The sequence below is a fragment of the Myripristis murdjan genome, chromosome 4 (assembly GCF_902150065.1).
Source record: "Myripristis murdjan chromosome 4, fMyrMur1.1, whole genome shotgun sequence".
Lineage (NCBI taxonomy): Eukaryota > Metazoa > Chordata > Actinopteri > Holocentriformes > Holocentridae > Myripristis > Myripristis murdjan.
This window is the reverse complement of record NC_043983.1, coordinates 14,322,129-14,343,484: the sequence shown is the minus strand read 5'-3', so window position 1 is coordinate 14,343,484 and position 21,356 is coordinate 14,322,129. Positions and strand designations below refer to the sequence as shown.

The 21,356-nt window shown below is 41.2% G+C and overlaps 1 protein-coding gene across 4 annotated transcripts in view; it reads left to right on the top strand.

Moving 5' to 3' along the window:
* atp8b3 (ATPase phospholipid transporting 8B3) overlaps positions 1–21,163 on the top strand; it is a 38,857-nt gene extending 17,694 nt beyond the window's left edge. Inside the window, exons 3-32 of one of the 4 annotated variants that reach the window (XM_030050545.1) lie at positions 5,743–5,849; positions 5,964–6,005; positions 6,113–6,203; positions 6,614–6,672; positions 7,196–7,287; positions 7,490–7,603; positions 8,151–8,249; positions 8,935–8,996; positions 9,614–9,686; positions 10,022–10,092; positions 10,723–10,814; positions 10,978–11,136; positions 12,193–12,281; positions 12,384–12,577; positions 12,706–12,914; positions 13,925–13,956; positions 14,212–14,368; positions 14,566–14,754; positions 14,976–15,088; positions 15,720–15,887; positions 16,595–16,706; positions 17,095–17,170; positions 17,275–17,398; positions 18,022–18,208; positions 18,361–18,584; positions 18,710–18,793; positions 18,942–19,166; positions 20,075–20,213; positions 20,430–20,560; positions 20,737–21,163. In XM_030050545.1, the coding sequence (XP_029906405.1) occupies positions 6,648–6,672; positions 7,196–7,287; positions 7,490–7,603; positions 8,151–8,249; positions 8,935–8,996; positions 9,614–9,686; positions 10,022–10,092; positions 10,723–10,814; positions 10,978–11,136; positions 12,193–12,281; positions 12,384–12,577; positions 12,706–12,914; positions 13,925–13,956; positions 14,212–14,368; positions 14,566–14,754; positions 14,976–15,088; positions 15,720–15,887; positions 16,595–16,706; positions 17,095–17,170; positions 17,275–17,398; positions 18,022–18,208; positions 18,361–18,584; positions 18,710–18,793; positions 18,942–19,166; positions 20,075–20,213; positions 20,430–20,560; positions 20,737–21,015 (3,519 nt within the window). In that variant the 5' untranslated portion in view covers positions 5,743–5,849; positions 5,964–6,005; positions 6,113–6,203; positions 6,614–6,647 and the 3' untranslated portion in view covers positions 21,016–21,163. Of the gene's footprint in view, positions 1–5,742; positions 5,850–5,963; positions 6,006–6,112; positions 6,204–6,613; positions 6,673–7,195; positions 7,288–7,489; positions 7,604–8,077; positions 8,250–8,934; positions 8,997–9,613; positions 9,687–10,021; positions 10,093–10,722; positions 10,815–10,977; positions 11,137–12,192; positions 12,282–12,383; positions 12,578–12,705; positions 12,915–13,924; positions 13,957–14,211; positions 14,369–14,565; positions 14,755–14,975; positions 15,089–15,719; positions 15,888–16,594; positions 16,707–17,094; positions 17,171–17,274; positions 17,399–18,021; positions 18,209–18,360; positions 18,585–18,709; positions 18,794–18,941; positions 19,167–20,074; positions 20,214–20,429; positions 20,561–20,736 lie in introns of those variants that run through there. The other 3 variants (XM_030050546.1, XM_030050548.1, XM_030050547.1) reach the window with 3 other exon arrangements.
* Positions 21,164–21,356: the final 193 nt, after the last annotated feature.

Here is a 21,356-nt window from a genome sequence, read left to right as displayed (position 1 = left end):
AATTGCATCAGTTATAGTTGGAGTGACTAATTGGTGAAACTGCTCCTTCTCACTGCTCCCACTCATTGCCGTTGTGGAAGTCAGCATGATCAGGAGACACTGTGATGCATGATGATGGGCCCACATGATTGTTACCATGGCCACTTTGTTATTGTATGACAAAGCACCACATGCTGGCAGCATGTTACTCTAAGACCATTGCTTTTACTAGATTTATTGATAGATAGATAGATAGATAGGTAGGTATGTAGACAGAATTGTTTATTGAGTGTCTCCTCAACACATGTAGCATAAAACTTACAAAGCTCATAACAACACTTTTATCAAAAAAATACTGATTCAAACTTAAACAGTCTTCTGTATCATTTAGTGGGCTGTAGGGATCAAATAATTGATATCAGTGACTGACCAGTTTTGCACTATAAATATCAACAAGATTTGCTTCACATAGATGATTGTCTGACGACCACCTTGCGGACTGTGATGTTGCCTTTCGTCCCACTTACCTTGTATTTGATGCATATTCAAACACACTTGACATCCTCTTCTTTGTCGTTGTAGGCTTCTCATCATGCTGGGAACCAGGACAGACTTCACAGAGCTGTTGTAGTATTATTCTGTAGTATTTGAATGAGTTGCCTGTGAGGCATAATGCAGAAAACAGACGTTTTTTTCAGTCAACAGTTATTACATAAAACCTAGCAGGTTTTTGCAGCATCGAAACCACTCGTTTTCATTGTTTGAATTGCAATGCAGACAATGAGTTGTTATACAGAGAATGGTACCTGTAAATATGAGATGACTCGTTATTGTTTTCCTTTAGCAGCGGGTTAATTTCTAAGACTTGTGCAATCCACTCTCTCCAGCAAATATGCGGTCAGTTGTGTGTCCCAGTAGACTTATTTCTTGCCAGAAAACTGTGTCAGATGTCACTGCAACACAGTTAGAGTGAGGGAAAATGGAGCATAGAGGGACTGTCCTGTGGATCTGCTGTCCACAAGATCATACAGTCTCACCTAAACTCTGTTAATCGCAGTTTTACCATTAGCTTCACACTTTCTCTGCACCCACACAATTCACAAAACAATAGCATGCCTTGAAGTGACTCACAGTTGGGTGTTTTGTCAACAGTTTGTTTCTTTAAACTTTGATGTTGTTATGTCAGACCACCCCGCATACACCCCCACCCCACCCCCACCACACACAAACACACACACACACACACACATACATACAGATACACCCCAGCCCACCATGATCTAGTTTTTAATGGGTGAGACGCTTTCCTGTGTGCGTTCAAAGATGAGAGTTCAATGGAAATAGTGCTGCTGAGCTTTAAGCTTCGACTGAGCTTTAAGCTCTGATTCTCATATATCTGTCTCATTGTCACATTAAACCTGTGTTATTGGGTCTGGTATTTGTTTGATGTTGAAGTCTGCAGGCCTGATTCCTGCTCCTAAACTCAGAGCTTAGCTGTTAACCACTTTTCACAGGAAGTGGAGCTCTCAGAAAGCACACAGAGTATCACCTCCCCTCAGTCAGCTGCAGAGTGACTTTTGTACAGTGTCATTTAGTCATTTCTAAACCAACAGTAGTAATGTAGGCCCCTGGGAAATCGAGTAGCCTCCTCATGCAGTACGGGCCTCTCTCACATGCTCATATTTATAGAGATAAATGGTTGGAGTGGGGAAGGTGGTCTTGCTTGAGGGAGATCCTGTGAGATAGAAGATGAGGAACAACATGCTCAGCTATAAACATTTGATCTGTGTTCAATGTTGTGGCAAGTTGGTATATAGTTTTCTAAAGGCAGAAAGTACTTCTACATTGAACGCCCCAATCTCTGTAGTGAGATTTTACTCAAACATATATGGAATGTAGGAAATGATTCTGGTGAAAGTGGAAATAAAAATGATGACTAAAAGATACTGATGTACTTTAAACTATCCATTGCAGCTCAACAAAGTTTTGGGCATCTCCCCAAATAAAATGCCTCCGCAGAAAGAAAGCAGGGGGAAAACGAAACAATCAGTATGGTTCTAGCAAGTTGTGTCTTTCAATTGTCGGTCTAAGATTTTTGCACATAATTTCATAGTCCTGCAATTCTTACGTCTTAGATTCATAGATATTTAAATCTTTGAAAACTGGATGGCTTTTTTTTCTGGTGATGTCCTTCTTTTTCTCTGCAGGACTTTGAAGAGAATGGCCGTCAGATAAACTACAGACAGTTCCTCATTGTCACCCTCTACACAAATTAGAATCTGTTACCATGCGTTTCTCTCGCATAGTGTCTTGGATTATGGGGTGGGCATTGTGGTTTTCAAGCATGTCTGCTTTTGATTCTGTCTAGCAGTTTGTTCACATTCACATTTTGGTTATATAGAGCTAGAAATGAGGAACTTAAATTTCTCATGATCACCTCGGTGTTTTTGTCATGGGCCACTTAAGCTATGTAAAGTATGCAATTCTTAGTAAATGTCAAACAGGAAATACATGTTTCAAATGCTAGTGCTGACTTTGGTCATGATAAGCCGGTTCCAATAATTATTTTAAAAAGAGTAGAAAAGTAAAATATGAGCAAAAGGAGGTTTGACACGAGTCCACAATGGTGTGTGGAGTCGTGAGTTGTGAAGTTACAGTATGCGGGGCTTCTCAGTATCATTGTATTAGTCATCATCACAGTATCATTTCAGCCATGTGGTTTCATTTAATTACTCCTCTGACTAGATCAACACTTTCATGCCTCCGTTCTTTTGTTGTTTTATCCTGTAACGCACCTTGTCAATATTGTTTTTGGAGAGGCGCTGTATAAATAAAGTTAAGAATTACCTATTATTATTATTGTTATGATAGCCAGTGACACATGAGCAGTAGCTGTGCATGTGTTATCTGTACAGATCAGTTTCCCTTTTTACCCAACACAATATGCACAGCCTGAGACCTTACTTGTATATGAATTTGAAGTCATGTGCAACATTTTAGTCAAAAGTACACTTTTATCATGCATTTTAAGTTAATCGCATGATATTACTCCCACTATCCTCTGTGTTGGCACCCTTTAGGTAAAATGTAATGATTTTGAACTTTTTGCTTATTTGTAGATGGTCTGTCCAGTACAAGCCATGGATTCAGGCCCAGGACAATTTACTTTGCACTTGAGGAACTGCCCTGAACCTGTCTTGCTAAGGCTAGCATATTCTGCATGCAGTATCCAGATTTTACAAAACATGTCATTTCTTTATATTCACAGTATCATTTGCATTACAGATAACAATCCTTCATGTGCAAGTAAACACACAAGCTCAAAGAGACACTTCATCCGAGAAGTTATTCTTGTGAAGGTTGGCAGCCGTGATGGGCAACGGTTAAACTGTGGTGGAAAAGCCTGGGCTGCTGGCTGCCGTTGTTTGTGGAGGCTTGGGAGCACATGTGCCTACTACACATTACCCTAACCACTCTGCTGCACAGCCCAGCTGTAAAAATAGATAGGACAGATTGCAGGAGATATGCACACGCTCTCACATACACACATGCACACACACAGATTTAGATACACACAGATTCAGGTGTTGATGGGGCCTTTGTGGGGACGCCGTCGCTCACATTTGGGAGAAAGAGAAGACAAAGAGATATGAAACCACAAAAAGTGAACATTCAACTGACACTGAGTAAACATGTTAATTCAGTGAGCCACCTTTTGTAAGGAGTAACCATTGTTGAAAAACACACTCACCCTTTTTGACCTTTGTCTGATTATTAGATTGCAGTGGGTGCTTGCCTCCACCAGGTGGCATTCATAAAGAGGACATAATGGTGACCTGTTTGAATAGAGTCAGAATAATACTGGAAGCCTTAATACCACCCTCATTTACATTATAAAGAAAGTGTTTATCTAAATTATTAACTAATGCCTCTACACAATATTAAAACACCTACTCCTTTTTTGACATTGATGGCTGAAGCCCTGTTGTCAGTTTAAGTACTCACTTTCAATGTAAATTCAGGGTTGATTGAATTGAAGCTGCATGTTTTTTTGTTTCCCTACAAATGAGACTGGAAGTACAATTCATGGTAGACTGACTAACCATATGCTGACTATTTTGTCTTTTGTGGTTTTGGAAACAAATAATTGGGGCAGGGATCTGAGAATTTAAAAAAAGAGAGAAAGAAATGAATCATAGTGGCACAGTGGTTATCGTGTGTGGGTTCTGTGCTTCGTTGTTTGCAGATTTCTCATCAACCCAGCACCTAAGAAGACATGTATATGACTAAAACCATTCTAATTTTCAGGAAAAAAAAACAAACAACCATTGCCATTACATAATATAATAGCTAATAACTGACAGACAGATTTAGCCACATGTATCAAATGGAATAAATAAATACCAGAACTGTCAGGGCTAAAAACCGAATGGATGTCACATTATAAACAGATATTATACATCATTATACAAATAAGTTTCAACAAAATTAAAAGATGATAGTGACGAGGCAGGCCTGAACACCTTTAGTCCTTGACGTGGACACGGGAACAGTCAGAGTCAAATCAGCCCAGCAACTGTAGCTAAGCAGCAAAAAATTAGATTGTAATTAGATTGTTTTTAAATTAATTTTAAATTAATCAAATGAACAAGAGAGTACAACAATTCAAACCTAGTTATATAGTGTGGTATGTAGGATAGATCTTTGGTGGCATTTCTTACGTGTCACAATATGACGATAGTAATGATTCACAATAATATTTCCTGTGGGGGCTAATCTCTCATCTAGGGCTGAGTCTATTCTCCAGGTGTCATCACCCTACAGGCGCAAACTGCCCCATAGCTCCTCCGCAGCCAACACAGAGTTACGCAAAGATTATAATAAGTAAAGACATTAGAATGAGTGAGTGGAGTGAGGCGAACTGAGGAAAAGCGGTCCATTCTTAGGACAACCAAAATAATTTATTCATGCACACGGAGGGAGACACAGAGCAGGGGCTGCAGTCCTCCAAAGTGTGAAACTATGCAGGGCTTTTTGTATAGAAGAGAGGGGAGAAACAGAGGGTTAGTTCAGATAAGGTTGCTAAGTGACAGCGCAGTGTCTGGCTTGGCTGAAGGTCAGGAGACACATTCATTGATGATTAAGACACACAAGTTTAAACAATTGACCCTGGTCAAAAGGCCTAGAATTACAGGGGTCTTACTCTCAACATGTAAAGTTGACCACAAAAATACTGTGTCAGAGACAATAATGTTAAGTATGTGTAATGTTTATGTATGATATTGTAAAATTAGCACATTTCTTCCACAAAAAGGGAAGTAAAAAGACCATTGTCTGTCAGTGAAGTGAGGAACAAAAACAAGGTAGTAAATGAAAACTTGATCTGGGAGATTGGCCGTGTGTGCTCAGTTCAAACACAAAGACACACTGTGTTACTGCATTTGCATCCTTTCTAGAAATTCTCCCACTGGTCCGGGAGGGTGCATTGTGAAGGCAATATTACCACACTAGCACAAAGACTTACTACGACTGGGTGATACTAATCAGGTCAGATAAAAACTTGAGTAAGTCTCTCTGGATTCTATGGCCCAGTTTGTGGTAGCTTGAGAAGAGAGAATCGCATTTACATTGATGTACTTTTCTATTCACAACAATAATAAATGTCTTTTTTTTGTTGTCTTTTATGCAGAATGGAAACAACTACTTAATAGCTATCCAAGGAGAGTTGAAGCTGTGTATATTCTAATGACCTTCTCCTGTCAGGTAAGGTGCATGGGGAGCATGTTGATACTGGAGCTCCCACCTGGGAGACAGGAGGGCGTGGCCAGAGAGAAGAGGCAAGTGAGGTGGTGGAAAACACCAGGATCCAGGTGCATGTTATGAAAAGCAGCAGAGGAATGGTTAGGAAAACATTACCATGTTAATGTGTAGCTGCGGTCAGTGGTGCTTTGATTGATTGGCCCAGGCTTGTCACCTGGTTGCAGGTGTTATGCAGTGTTGAAGGAAACTGCTGGCAGTCACCACAGGTAAGTGTTTTGTATTGATGATGTAGTAGATGCTGCTTAAGATGCGTTTTTAACATACAATGAATGGAAGATTCACTGTTTACAATGTTCATCCATTTTCTTTGCAGGGAAATAGTTCATTTATTCAGCGTATCCATTGCCAAGGTTGACGAGCTTGATGCCTTCCCAGGTTTATCCGGTTTCTAAGTTTGCTGACAGGTAGATCTTTTCTTTCTCATCACTGTTGCTCACCCAGACACACCGTCCAAGTGGAGGTACAGCCGAAATAGTTTGTGCATTTGTCAGTGCGCCATCATATTGAAAACATATACGCCCCGGCATCTTGTTTTTGACACCCAGATTTGCCTCAATGCACCCATTACTATCTTATGATTTTTGATTGTGCAATCAGGTATTTGACTGAGAACAGAGGGACAGCTTGCCGAGAAATGTTGGTCCAGGGAGTGACTTTAGATCAAAGGCAGCAATTTGCATGTTAGATATAACCTCTTGTCTGTTGTGTTGTCAGGGTAAGCATGGTAACAGTGTAATGAGTTACAAGATTTAAGTGTTTGGGTGGGGGAGAGAAACAGCTCCTTACCCTTTGTTGTCTTGTCTGGGTCTTCTAGCATAATCTGAGTCTTTGAGTCTCTCATCAGCACCATGGCCAAGGAAAGTGTTGAATCTGGTATGTCTCTTTAAAATCTTCATTTCCTTCCTTACTCTCTGTTCTCTCTCTGCACCTGCCGCCTACGGCTGTGTTTACCTCACTCAGTCTTTACACAGATGCTTCTAGTAGAGCTCACCATTTTTTGTTTTGAAATGAAGCGTGCTCTAGCGCTCATATCCATTAACACATGCTCTCAGTGTCAAATTTAGTGGCATGCATGTGATCTTTGCTCTAGATTGAAAATTACGCCTGTATGTGGATCAGGTTTCCTCGACAGATGCTTTTAGAGTCACTTCTGCCTTCTTGAGGCTCTGAGTGAGGATTGGGGGGGATACAATAATCCCCTTGAGATATGGTTAACATGAGTGCAGTACATGCACAAATTTGCATGTTAGCACACGTGCACACAGTCATCCTAGTAGAGAGGCAACCCATCCATCTGCTCTGCTGGCTGATGAAAAATGATACACCAGACCAGTGTGTGTGTGGTTTCTGAAAGCAGGCCTAATCAGCCCGTGTCTAACCAACATGTGTCTGGCAGGCCTAACATGGGAAGTGAGAGCAAACAGCCGCCACTACCACAAACACAAACAGAAGAAATCCTTTCTGTGTTTCTGCTGGGGACGGTATGCGGTGAGTGAGTTGTGGTACAAAGGCCATGGTAACCAAACACCTGTTGGTATGCTGGTGCAGGGTAACATATGACACTCATGTCTCCCTTGTGTTTCTCTCACTCTTCCTCTTTCTCTCCCTCCATTTCTCTTCTTCTCTCTCACTTATTTTTTTCTCTCTCGTTGTTTTGTCCCTCTCCATCTTGCTGCTCTTGGGTTGCCAGGACAATATGGTGCGCAGTTATAAGTACTCCCCCCTGACTTTCCTGCCTCTGACGCTGTTTGAACAGTTCCAGCGTGCGGCCAACTTTTACTTCCTCCTCATGGTGGTGATGCAGGTCAGATGGAGGCTCTCTCTCTCTTTCTTTGGATTGGCAAAAATTCCTCTCATTTTAGTGCCTTAGTGGCTCAGTGGCAGCCATGTTTACAATATGTGAATACCCTTTGCCTTCTGGTGGAGGAAAAACAAATTTATGCTTGAGCAGGATGGAATACCCACTTTGCTTTAATTCAGGGGTGTTAGAGTCACATTAGATAGTGGGCTGCACTCTTTAAAAATGAGTCCTCATGGAGGCCGAATTATTTTTTAACATCAGTCAACATCAATATGACCCAAGTCAACACATGGATATTTAAGGCTAGTTACTGATTTGTTAGTTTAAGTCAGTCAATGACAAATTGCATGTTGGCACATGAAAATAAAGCATGATGTAGAATTACATAAAACAGAAAATAGAAATGCAACAAATTTACAGCTTGTAGCTTTAGATCTAATTAATTTATCATAATTTATCATAATTTTTTGTGTACAGTTCACACTACAGTTCACTTGTGTCCTTTTCTGTCTGCGCCCTGTGTGTGCCCATACTTGTGTGCGGGTTCCAGTGTGTCCCTGTCATCTCATCTATACCCTGGTACATCACCATCATCCCCCTGCTCATTGTATTGTCTGTGAGAGGGTTCAAAGACCTGGCCAATGACCTGGTAAGACCACTAATCACCCCGGCCACCCTCCCTCTTTCATCCTGAGGGAGTTTGTAGGGGGGGGGTATCCATGAGAAATGGCTGATAGGTGAATGCACACGTTCACACACACACACATATGCATGCGCTTAAACACAAACACACCAGCCAGCCTTAAGCTTGCATTTATGCACTCTGCACTTATGCACTCCTTCCTCTCTGTGCACCTTTCTCTCCTTCATTGTCCTCATTGACTCCTTGTCCTCTCCTCATTGACAAACCAGTCATCCCAGTAGCATTAATTTTCTCCCCTATCATTAAAGCTTTTCCTTTTAAATGCAGGCGTGATGTTTTGCATGGAGAATTCTCTGGTTAAGTGCATCACTGAGTTACGGTCGTTAACAGCTTTGGGTGAAACGCTTGCTTGACCCCTCTCTATTGACTAATCATTTAGTGGATGGTGTAAATCTCCCAGCTGGTGTCACTGTGGAGCCCCATAATTGCGTTTTCCCTTTCTCCTTTCTCCTGTTCAACCTTTCATGGCCACCCTCATCCCCTCTCGCACACTCACTGTCCATCAGTCTTTGTTTCACTCTCTCTTTTCCTTCATCCTTGTCACACTTCCCAATTCATCTCTCTTTCTCTTTCCTTCTTTCCTTCTATCTATCTATCTATCTGTCTCTCTCTCTGTCTGTCTCTCTCCAAGGCGAGGAGACGCAGTGATTCTCAGATTAACTCCCGACCCTGTGACGTACTCATCTCCCAAAGGTGAGGACAAAGACAGTGGCCTATTCTCTCAGGACTCGGTGCAGTCTCCGTTTGAAACAACTCTGTAATGAAGCTCTAATGAAGTGTGAATGAGTGAATCCTTAGATGGTCCCTTTGTGCATTAGAGTAGGGCAAATGTACCCAATCACGTGCCGCGGCCACACAAGTTAGAAAACAACTATGAACAATTCCCGACCACATCCTTCTCTGTTCACAATGTTGTATTTGCTACTAGAGCGCTTCTTTCAAGGAGTTTTTTTGGTGCTTCCTTCATTATGAAATCATACTGCATAATATATTCTAATGCGTGAAAGAAAACAAGCAGTAACCACTGTATTTTTTTTCCTGGTGTCAGTGTGATATCACTAAAATTAAACGGATAAATGCTGTGAAACTGCACTATCAGCCTCTCTACCAGCAATACCTTTGCCAGGGCAGGAGATAAACAGAAGATAGTTTAATTTCCCATGCAGTTACTGCTCTTTGTCTTTCTAGTGTAGTATGCTATAGTCAGTAGATTTGTGACCAACAAACCATATGAAATTTTAAGATAGGAAACTCTTCTTATTGATTACTTTGCCACATACTCACTCTGATTCTCTCCTCTGCTGTCTCAGTTTCAGCACAGCGCAGTGGAAGGATTTGTGTGTGGGAGATGTGCTGCGGATCCATAAAGACCAAATCATCCCCGTGAGCTCATACATTCACAGTAACTGATAGCAATCTGAAAAGTTTTTGATAAATCACTGCTGCTGGGGTACATAGATTGTGTTAATTACTTTTGAACCTACAGTATACACTACTGCTGTGAAAGAAAAGTGCCCTTGGTAGACCTGATCACATACAGTCCATCTGATTTTCAGTATAGTTGCACAGGGCATTGCAGTTTTGAAATAAATGTATTTATTTATGTTAAGAAATCATCCCTCTGTCCATGTATCCTGTATATTTTAATTTCCTCTGTTGTTCTGTTACTCCCTATTCATCCTCTCTCTCCACTCTCTTCCCTCACTCCTTGTCCCCAGGCGGACCTTCTTCTTCTATGCAGCTCAGAGCCTCACAGCCTTTGTTATGTGGAGACAGCGGACATTGACGGGTAGGACACAAAGTCAACCTGCTAAACCCATAATCTGATTTTGAAATCTGGGTCTGTTTACTGGAATCATAAGAGACTTTAGCATGTTTTCATGTCCTATCATCCTCTTGCCTACTTCAGTGGAAGGTTGTGGCACCTCAAATTATGTTTATGATTGTGATTAAAACTACGATTGCTCCTCTAATTATTATTGTGTACAGCACTAAAACAGTTGTAACCAGCAGTTGAACAACCAAACAGAATCAAACATTATATTTTTACAATAAATCAAAACAAATATAAACATGACTCTACCACAAGGTAAAAAGTTAAGAAATACATTATTAAAAATTAGTAGTAGAAAGGCAAATCAAATAAAGGCAAAAAAAAAAAAAACGTTTGATGATAAAAGGTGATGATTATGATTATACTAGCCTATGGTCTTTGGTCGGGTCACTCTAAAATCTGGGGGCCCTGATTTTGTATTAAGTGATATAATAAAAGCTTCGTTCTGGCTCTCAGCTGAAGGAAGCAATGCTGCACCACTCGCTATATGCATGTTACCTGCCTGCTATTTTTGCTTACCCTTATGTTTTCTGGTGCACAAGTCAGGTAGGCGGTGAATTGTGACTGCGGTCTTTCTTCATACAGAGAAACCAACCTCAAGTATCGGCAGGCCCTCGCTGCTACACACAATGAACTGACCTCTGAACCCTCAGAGGAGACCCTCGCTGCCTTCAATGGTGGATAAAGTACACTGTCTTTTTCAAACGTATAACAATATATGAGATGATAAAAGAAATGTCTTCCTATTAGGAATATAAATGTAATCGATATTAAGTAAATTTGATTACAGAATTACATGTGAAGGTACAGTGCAAGCTTAAACCACATCCTGTCCTACAGGTGTTGTGCTCTGTGAGGAGCCCAGTAATCGCCTGTACACCTTCATAGGCCAGCTGAACTGGCGAGGAGAGTCTCATCCGCTGGACAATGAGCACATCCTGCTGAGGGGAACAGTCCTACGCAACACAAAGATCGCCTACGGCATGGTGATATACACTGGTACAAAAGAAGAATTTGTTCCGTTTTAGAAGAGCGGACGCTGAAATGTATTTCACAGGAGGCTATATATAAAGAAGCAATCGAGAGGGGCATTATGTATGTTACAAAGTGTCTGCTGCCCCTGACAAACTACCCACTTGAGTGTAAGACAAAAGGATACTGAGACATACAAAGTGAGTAAATGGCACAGTGCAACTTTAAAGGGGTTTTATAGCAGTGATAAGACTATTTTTGCTGCCAGGCCACTTATTCTTATCGCCCCCTCTTCTTGAGCATTCAGTCAGGTTCTATAAAGTGAAACACATTATACAGCTAATTATGTCCAGTTCTTCCTCTTGCAGCTATGTAAATGCAGGTCTGTGTTAACTTCACGCTGTATAACAGGCTACGCGTTCCCCTGTCCTTTAAGTGATCATTGATCGGATATTACTGGACTGAGCAGAAGTGTCATGGATCTCACAGCTATGACCCTTTCAGTTCTGGTAAGGCGGATCAATACACCAAATTCTTTTGCAGATAGGTTTTATACCATTCATCTCAAACTCTCTATTGGTATGACCCCAGTTCAGTCCAATTACTCTAACCCTCATCATTCACACTTGACACAGCCTGTTTTGCACCAAGCATGTCCGACATTGACATACAATTAAGCATAAAGGAAAATTATTGTTGTAGAAGGTCCATAAGTTGCTGCCCTCGATTGTTCTGTCCTTGAACAGAAGACATGGCTCCTATGGTCATTGCTGTCAGTTTTACATAGGCAGCTCAGTTTTTTCTCAGCAGTCTGTGTAAAACTGAGACAGCATCCCTGAAAAAGATAATGTGATACTTTATTGATCCCCGCAAGGGAAATTCTCCCTGTGCGTGACCCCTCCACAGCGAGGTCAGACACCCCTGGAGCTGGTAAGCATACAGTGTCTTGCTCAAGGACACTTCAGTGGACGCTTACTGATGCAGGGGCTTGAACCGTTGCCCTCTGGTTGAAGGATGGTCTTCTTGTTTACCAGGCCACCCTGCTGGAGTGCTATCATCTAATAGTTATGTGGTCTTTGCTAGGCGCGGACTGTAAGATCCTGAGGAACTGTGGCAAACTGAGAGTGAAGACAACCCAAATGGAGAAGATTCTCAACAGAGTTGTGATTGGGGTGAGTGGATGAAGTGGTGCAAACGGTCATAAAAAAAAAAAAAAAATCTGTTGAGTTACAAACTGACAAATGTGTGTGAGTGTATGTACTCTGGATTTGCAGATCGTGCTGTCCCTGCTGCTGGCAGCCCTGCTCCTGGCCATCGGCTGTGGTGTTTTTTCGAGTCGCACCTCGACCCAGACTGAGGTCATGTCTGCTCTGTTGGTTTACGGCAATCCCATCTACACAGCGTTTCTCACCTACTGGAGCTACATCATCCTGCTCAGCCCTGTCATGCCCATGGCTCTTTACATCTCGTTAGTTCCTTCAACAAGAGTGTGCTCATTTTTTACTGTTATGTGTGGGTGGTGGGTAAGAGGGGGCATAAATATATACTTAACTTTATGTATTTTGGGAATGTGTGGATGTGTGTGTGTTCCCACAGTTTTGAGGTGGTCCATGTGGTCCACAGCCTGTTCATTGGCTGGGATATTGAGATGCATTGGGAGCAGACAGACGTACCCGCACAGGCCAGGAATACCTCCCTGAACGAAGAGCTAGGCCAAGTAGGGTACCTGCTGAGTGACAAAACTGGGACACTAACCGAGAACCGGCTGCTCTTTAGACAGTGCTGCATTGATGGGAAGATCTATGGTAATAATGAGGAGTCAGTCAGCTATAAACTTAACTAGCCTTCATCTCCTGACACACATCTAGAAATTGTTGAATAGACTATCTAATCTATACATGTAGTCAGTCTTTTCACTTTTATGCAAACACTGTCAAAATGAAAAGAATTATCACCCAATTAAGCATTCATTTTGGAAGGAAAATATGTTTTAAGTACTGTCTAAACAGAGAGTATACACCCTCTGAATATATTAAAAAAATGGTCCACTTAAAATGGTGGAGAAGTGAAAAGAGAAGTTAAAAATGGCTGCCGTTGAAAACTGACATATAAAAAACAGGATCCCAACATGACATTAAGAAATGCTGTGTAAAGCACCAGCTGTGAACCTCTGTTAAGCCCAGTGGTGGTATTGTTCGTGCTCACAAGAGTGCCCATTTGCAGCTGACTTGTCGAACAAGCCAATGTCTCACAGACTTGTTTAAAGCAACATGGCAGTATCATGACAAATCTGCTCACTAACACAGACACTTGTGTGACAGAGATTAGATAGACAGTAATGAACAAGGAGCTTTGTTTTCCCTAACTGGCTGACAGTGAAACAAAGATAATGCTGAGGTGCATTTGGCAACACCAAACCTGCATGGGGACGCTCAGCCCTCAAGAGAGAGGAAGGATGAGTTTTCTAGAGACACAGAAGAGCTTATTGTGCTCATCCAACAGCCATGAGTACAGCTGCTCAATATTTAACTCTGGTCCAACCCACTGCAGTTAAACTGTGCCAACCAACCATATGTTGTATGCCTATGCCACTTCCTGATTCAGGGTACTGGGTATACATCCTGGTGAGGGGCACGTTAACAATGAGCACCTTAAACACCCATCTGAAATAATATTTTTTTCTTTGTCTTTGTTCTTCTTCTTCCTTGTTTAACTATCTTCTCCTACTCTTGTACCTGTCTTACTTATGTGCTTTACCTTCATTACAACATCCTCTGCAATTTAATTCAATATATTGATTTCTTTCTTTTCATAGGTGATGCATCAATCAGTGCTGAGGAAACAGAGGTACCTGTCAACACTGGTATCCACATCCACATCTTTGTACACTATATCACCATTCCCTTGTGTCCTCCTTTTGCCTCTTCCTTGTGTATTTACTTTCTATTCCTGAGGATTTCTCCACTCTTCCTTTAGGATTAATCTTGCTTGCGTATTTCTGCCTGCTTTTGTCATAATTTCATTTCTACTCGTGTTACCCGTAGTTGCATTAAGGCATTGGATCATTTCAGTATACAACATCCTTTGCCTATTCATCCACAGCCAATGGACCTAAGCTGGAATCCGTTCTCCTGTGGTGGTTTGTACATGTCGGCTCCCAGGCTGGTGGAAAAGCTGAGGGGACAGCAGTGTCCAGTTAGCAGGCAGTTCTTCACAGCGCTGGCTTTATGTCACACTGTCATGGCAGAGTGGAGGCAAGGTGAAGTGTTAAGAAACCACAGTTGTGATAATAAATGACACTATTCTGCTATCAGTAGTCCCTGATGGAGCAATGGTTAAAATCTGTTTAAAACTTGGAGGATGCATCTTGTTAGTGGTTGGCTGAAAGAGTGCCTGCGTCATTCATAAGAGACAAAGTGCTTCCTGTTACCTTGTTTGTTTACCATGTTCCTCCAGGGGCTCCAGTGTACCAAGCTGCATCCCCAGATGAGGAGGCTCTTGTTGGTGCAGCCAGGGAGCTTGGCTGGGTCTTCCTCTCCAGGACAAGAAACTCTCTGACAGTCTCTGAGCTGGGAGTCATCAGGGACTACCAGTTACTGGCACTGCTAGACTTCACGAGCCAGAGAAGACGCATGTCTGTACTGGGTGCGAGAAGCCATTTTCATATACACTGACATTGTAGTTTCTATTTACTGTACACAACATAGAGTTGGTTGCATTCTTATTTTAGCATTGCTCATACTGTATGATCTTTTATCTTAAGTTTATGTTGAGGCTTCAAATCATCAGTACAGACATCAACCCAAATTATCTGTTAGGGTTGATGTCTGTATCGTAGTAACTGCTGGACTTTGCATTGTTTTCAGTGCGGGAGCCGGAGGGCGGGTTAAAGCTCTACTGTAAGGGGGCTGACATTGTGATCCTGGAGAGGCTGCAGAAGAACTGCCCATGTCTGGAGAGCACTGAAACAGCCCTGGAGGTGAATGATGTTAGAGATCTTCCATTGGACCAGTAACATGCTGTGCACATGCCATACTACCAAACTATTGGCAGGGCACAGTATCAGTTTCTTCTGATTCTCCATTGGAATACTAAGCAGTTGTATAACATTACAGTCATGTGATCAGAAACCTACACTGTCCTGTGCCAGTATGAATATGGCACAGTGCACTTTCACAATGTAAAAGCATGCGGTATATACTTCATAAGCATCAATATACAGCAATTTGGAGACTTGCCTTTATTTCCCTGCTCATAGTAAACAGATAGATAAGTATGTCTGTTTACTATGTATTCAATGCATCTTCATGATTTTTCATAATCATATAAATCAGATTCGTGCTTCATCTTTTTCAGTCTTCTCTTCGTCAGTCATGTAGCAGAAATATAACTGGATTAATTAAAACATTTTGATCAAAATGAATAAGATATTAAAGAGGGCCAGGATCTGCTGCTCAAATCCTACTGAGATGTTTGAGGCATGCTTTCTAGGACTTAAATGTATACCCCACATTTTCTCTGCCAATACTTCACCAAGGTTACAAGGTGCCTGAAAATCACTCAATGAATATCTTGTAGTCTATCAAATAACGTTACTTATCCTCTGTTAGTTGTTTGCCCATGCCTGTCTGAGGACACTGTGTGTAGCAGTTCGATCTGTTCCCGAGGCATCATGGGAGCAGTGGAGTGAAACTCTGGACCAGTATGCTACCATGACGACCTGTGACCGTGACAACATGCTGGAAGCGCTGTATGATGACATGGAAAGAGAGCTGCAGGTGTGCTCATCCTCATCATGATTTAGCATGTGAAATGTTAATCCTCTCCCTGTGACTTTGGTAATGACACACCACTGGCATGATACAAACTCTCCAGATAATGTTTCAGATTTAGCACATGCTTAACGGTTTCCTTGGTGTTTTTCTCAATTTATCTTCTCTCATATTTCTCCTGTCTTAATGAAGTTTAAGACTTGCAGAGTGTATGTACTGTGTAGCAAGAGGTAGGAAATTTTCATTAACACAATCCACCCTTAAAGGAATACCAACATTTTGGCCAAAATACCCTTTTTCTGACTCACCCAGACAAGATGTTTGATACCATTTCCACCTCTGTATGTCCAGTGGTTTGGTTCCTTTGGTTAGCTTTTTATGTCAGCTTAGCATAAAGACTTGAAGTCTATGAGTCTATCGTTAGCCAGGCTCCATCGAACATCTTGTCTCAGTCAGGATAAGTCGGAAAAAGGATATATTCCCAAAATGTTGGAGTACCTCTTTAAAAGTGTCCTGGTTTCCCCGTGAGCTAAAGTAAATTCTTTGCATATTTTGATGATATGAGGTTGAATATGACTCATCATTTTGTTCTCTCTTTACATATCATCCAGTTTCTTTATTACATGTTCCCTCTCTATCCACCATAAAATAACGCAGAATTCATGTAGGAATGCTAAAAAAGCTCACTTTCAGATTTTGCTCTTTTTTTGTAGCTGCTGGGAGTGACAGCAATAGAGGACCGTCTCCAGGAGGGCGTTCCTGAGACCATTGCTATGCTCCGAGACGCTGGCCTTAAAGTATGGGTGCTAACTGGGGACAAAAAAGGTATGCTGAGGTAGTAATACAGCCTTGAAAAACAATAGGATTCCAGCCACATTTGTAGATGAAAGAGGAAGATGAAATTTATAGCTTATACATTAATATGTTTTGGCACTTGGCCTTCATCAGGGTTATACATCTATACAAGAGCCAGTTTACATACAATTCTTAGAAAAGAGTTTCTTTTTAAGCAATAACTTTCATCTTCTTCTCCTCATCCGCAAGTGTGGCTGGAATCCTGTTTTTTTTTTTTTTTTTTTTGAAAGATCCTGACCATGATCTGTGCACCCTGTTGATTTGGGAGAAGTTTTGCCATATCATCAGTGGTCATAAAACCTAACAAAACCTCTCCATTGTTTTCTCTTCCCCATTCCCTCTTTCTTTGTCCTTGCAGAGACAGCAGTGAATATTGGATACTCTTGCAAACTACTGGATCCTGATACCAGATTACTGGAATGGCAGGAGCTGAGGTTAGCAATGATAAAAATACACACACACACACACACACACACACACACACACGCACACACACACACACATACACACATTGATCTTTGTGTGTTTGCCCCTGCAGACAGATACTTCAGTCCCCAGACCCAGAGGTCAGTTTCTTCAAGGCCAGGCAGACAGAGCTGTGGGCTGTAGACAGGGAGACGGCTGGAGAAAAGACCGCTGTGGTCCTCACTGGACCTGAACTGGTAAATGATGAGCCAGAAATAGCTTACTCATATAGTTTTCAAATGACTCAATAGCTTACAATATCTGACTCACTCCCTCCATGCTTCTATAGTAACTGTCTCCTTTTTTTAATTATGTCATTGTTGTTAAATTCTGCACTTGGTTTAATTTAACTACATTAATATAATTTTTGTAGTATTCTTTATTTCATGTGATTTTAGCGTCTTTGAGTGCCAAGAAAAGTGCTATGTAAATAAAATGTATCATTATTATTATTAGTAGAAGTATTACCACAAGCATTGCTATTAATATGAGCAGGAGAAAAGGCAGTAGCCGAAATACAACCCGCTATACCTGTAACATTACGTGTCATGCTGCCTTATTACACCTCCTGCCCGCTTATCATTTTTATCATAACAGGGTATCAACCTCTGCATTAATCATAGTACCATTTACAAAAAAACTTTAAATATCAGTGTTTAAAAAAGATGTATCTTAGCTGAGTTGAGTAGATATCATGTGATGTCCAAACTCTTACACTCTTCTAGGCAGTTTTGCAAATCCTCTAAATTCCCACAGAGAGGTAAGGCAGTTACAGATAAATATGAGCTCAACTGGGCTGTTTTGTTTTGCTGTGTCCCAGGCTGAGTTTGACTCGAGGCCAGAATGGGGCGCTGCGTTCATGAGCCTGGCAGGACACTGTCAGTCGGTGCTGTGCTGTCGTGTAACCCCTGGACAGAAGGCCGACATTGTCACATTGGTCAGGAAACACACCAGCTCGATTACTATGACTATAGGGGATGGTGCCAATGATGTGAACATGATTAAGAGTAAGTGTGATGGACAGAGCGGCTAAAGGAGAAAAAAGATGTTTGTTTTTTTTGCTTGAAACTGCAGAGAAGATCTGGACTTAATCTATGTATTCTGCATTCTGTTTAATGTCTTTTTTTCCCCCCTTTAATCCCTGTCTTCTCTTCCCCAGCGGCTCATATAGGTGTGGCACTTGTGGGAGTGGAGGGCAGTCAGGCAGTGCAGAATGCTGACTTCTCATTGGCCCAGTTTAGATTTTTACAGAGGCTTCTGTTGGTTCATGGGCGCTGGTCATACCGTCGCATCTCCCTCTTCGTGCGCTACTTCCTGTATAAAACCTGTAGTTTCGCTCTTGTTCACATATGGTTTGGTTTCTTCAATGGGTTCAGTGCTCAGGTGAGATCCACATAGCAGCAGTTTCTAAGATTCAAAGCATTCAAAGTCACAGTCATGACATGTAATTCATTATAGAACTGACACTTGATATTATATGTAGTCTATCCTGTTCTCGTCTCCTGTAGTCTCTGTATGAAAGCTGGTTCATCGCTCTCTACACTGCTTTCTACACATCCATCCCAGTTCAGTGCATGGTCTTCTTTGAACAGGTGAGATATCAGAAGAGAAAAGGCTTTTGGCATCGGGAGGTCTTATTCAGTTATTTCATCATTTCATCAGAATTTCACAATAAAAACAAATAAATGTTTTTATCCTAACACTGCAGCCTACGTCTGTCCTGGCCTCTTTCTCTCTCAGGACGTGAGCGCAGAGGGCAGCCTGAAATGGCCTGAACTGTACAAGGTCGGCCAAAGACATGGGCTCTTCAATCCCCTGGTATTGTCAGCAACGCTGATATATGCCGTCTACTCATCCATCGTTCTTTTCTTCATCCCATTTGGAGTTTTTTACAACTCAGCTCTTGACTACCAGACCATGGCTGTCACTGTCGCCATGGCGGCCATGTTCACTGCCACGATTGAGGTCAGCATCAGATTTTGTCTGGATAGAAGAGAAGCAGTGTAGCAACAGATAATGTTACAACATCATGTCAAAATATAACAAAAAAAAAAAAAATCACTTTAAATGAGTCAAAAGCAAGCTATAAAGATGTTAATGTAATAAATTCAAATATGATGTAATATCACATTAGTAAGTTAACCAGTGATTATTGATTCATAAGGGGTGTAACTATTTTAACCAAGGGCATAATTTTTATACACAATGTTATAATGTAATAATAAGAATTTATTACAAAATGAAATCCATATTTAAGTTAAAAATGTTTATGAGGTAATAATCACCAGTTTATGTCATATTTTGATATATGGATGTTTATTAAAGATTCAGTCCATTTGGAGGGATGTATCAATATATTTTAACAATTACTTTATTTATCATTTATTAGTCACCACAAGTAGTAATAAGGGCTTTGTAGTAATATAGTAATAGTAGTAGTAATTTGTAGTAACATAGATTTGGAAAAAAAAAAGATTTTATGTCATCATCTGGATATATAATATTGTTGTTTAAGAATAAATACACAATTTCTATTATTATGCTACCTAAACATCATCAAAAGAAGATACATATTCATTCCACAATTACCTTTTGGGAAAAAAGTGACACCTGTGTTTACAAAGTGCAATAACCCCCCAAAATTAATTATGGTTCTTTATAAAACTGAATGGGTCGCTTAATTGCTTGACTGCAAAAGCCCAACAATTCTGTTCTGTCACACAAAATGAGACGGGGGTGGAGTAGCCAGCCACTCCGCTTTAATAATAAAACATTCACAAAATTCACACACATCTGATATTTAAAACAAATGAATCCTTTACTGTTGCATCCAATAACCCTTTGATGTTGGTGTCTCTGATTATGTCTGTCAGGTTATGCTGCTGACCAGATACTGGACTAAGTTCAATATCGCAACTGTGTGTGTGTCTCTGGTGTTATTCTTCATCTGCACCAGGATAACCCACAGTCCCCGTCTGTTTCAGAAGTCACCTGTCGACTATTACTTCATTGGTACACCTCTGCTCTATCCTGATAGACTTATTCTCTTTTCTTTGCGTTCCTTTGATGTTGCCGCCAGCTATGGGCCATTTCACAGTACATACAATAAAAGACTTAGCAAAAAGGGTCCATTATAATGATTTTGTGTTTTTTGGTGACTGAGGAAGTGAGGGATCTGTCATCGTTGCTGCTAACAGGCTTGACTGCTTTGTGTTTGCTGCTGGACAGGTGCGTCTGATAAGGCTTTCATCGATCCAGTTGTGTGGCTTACGGCTCTGCTCACCGCCTGGACGGCTGTGCTGCCCTCAGTGACTGTCTGTGCCCTCAGCGTCATTCTTACCAAGCAGCACAAACACAAGGTGACACATTGTGAAACATTCACTGCACATGTTATGCTTTTTTGAAGCAGTAAAAAAAAGTTTAGACAGTTGTGAGTGCAGGTAGATAAAGATGACGTTACTACAGCAGTTCTTCTATAAGCATAAACACTTCTGAGAAAAAGGTGTCTGATGTGATTCCTCCGGATGTTACACAGATCCACACCACCAGGTTGCAGCCAGTGGAGCTGAAGTCAAAGTTGAGAAGAGGAAACTCTGTCCGACGCTCCTCCTACGCCCTCTCTCAGGGTCGAGGGCCGAGACACCTCACCTCTGGGACGTCCGCCCACAGCAGAGTGCCATCAGTGAAAGACAGGGTGATTGCAAGTAATGACCCCACTGACTCACAAGGCCCAAATCACATAAAGGAGAAAAGTGATACACTAAGCTATGAGAGACAAAACATCTCATCAAAACAGATGAATCATGACGGATGATCTCATATTTTGATACAGGATATTCGTGTGTGTGTGTGTGTGTGTGTGTATAAAACAATGGGACAGATTGCTCAAATGTGTTTCTGTGGCCACTTCTCACTCTGTACCTTAACTTTTATATGATGAATTTTTTCCAATGAGATGAATTATAAAATACACAAAATACAATACATGACTCATCAGTTTTATGTGGGTGGTTCACTGTTTCAAGGAATTTCTCTGTTCTTCCTTTGTGGCTTCATTAGGTGCTTTATGAAGGCACACTGTTTACTCTTGTGGTAAAAAAAAGTCTCATTTACATGTGCTGGAGTCACAGGGGATTTCCTTTCGAGGGTTGAATG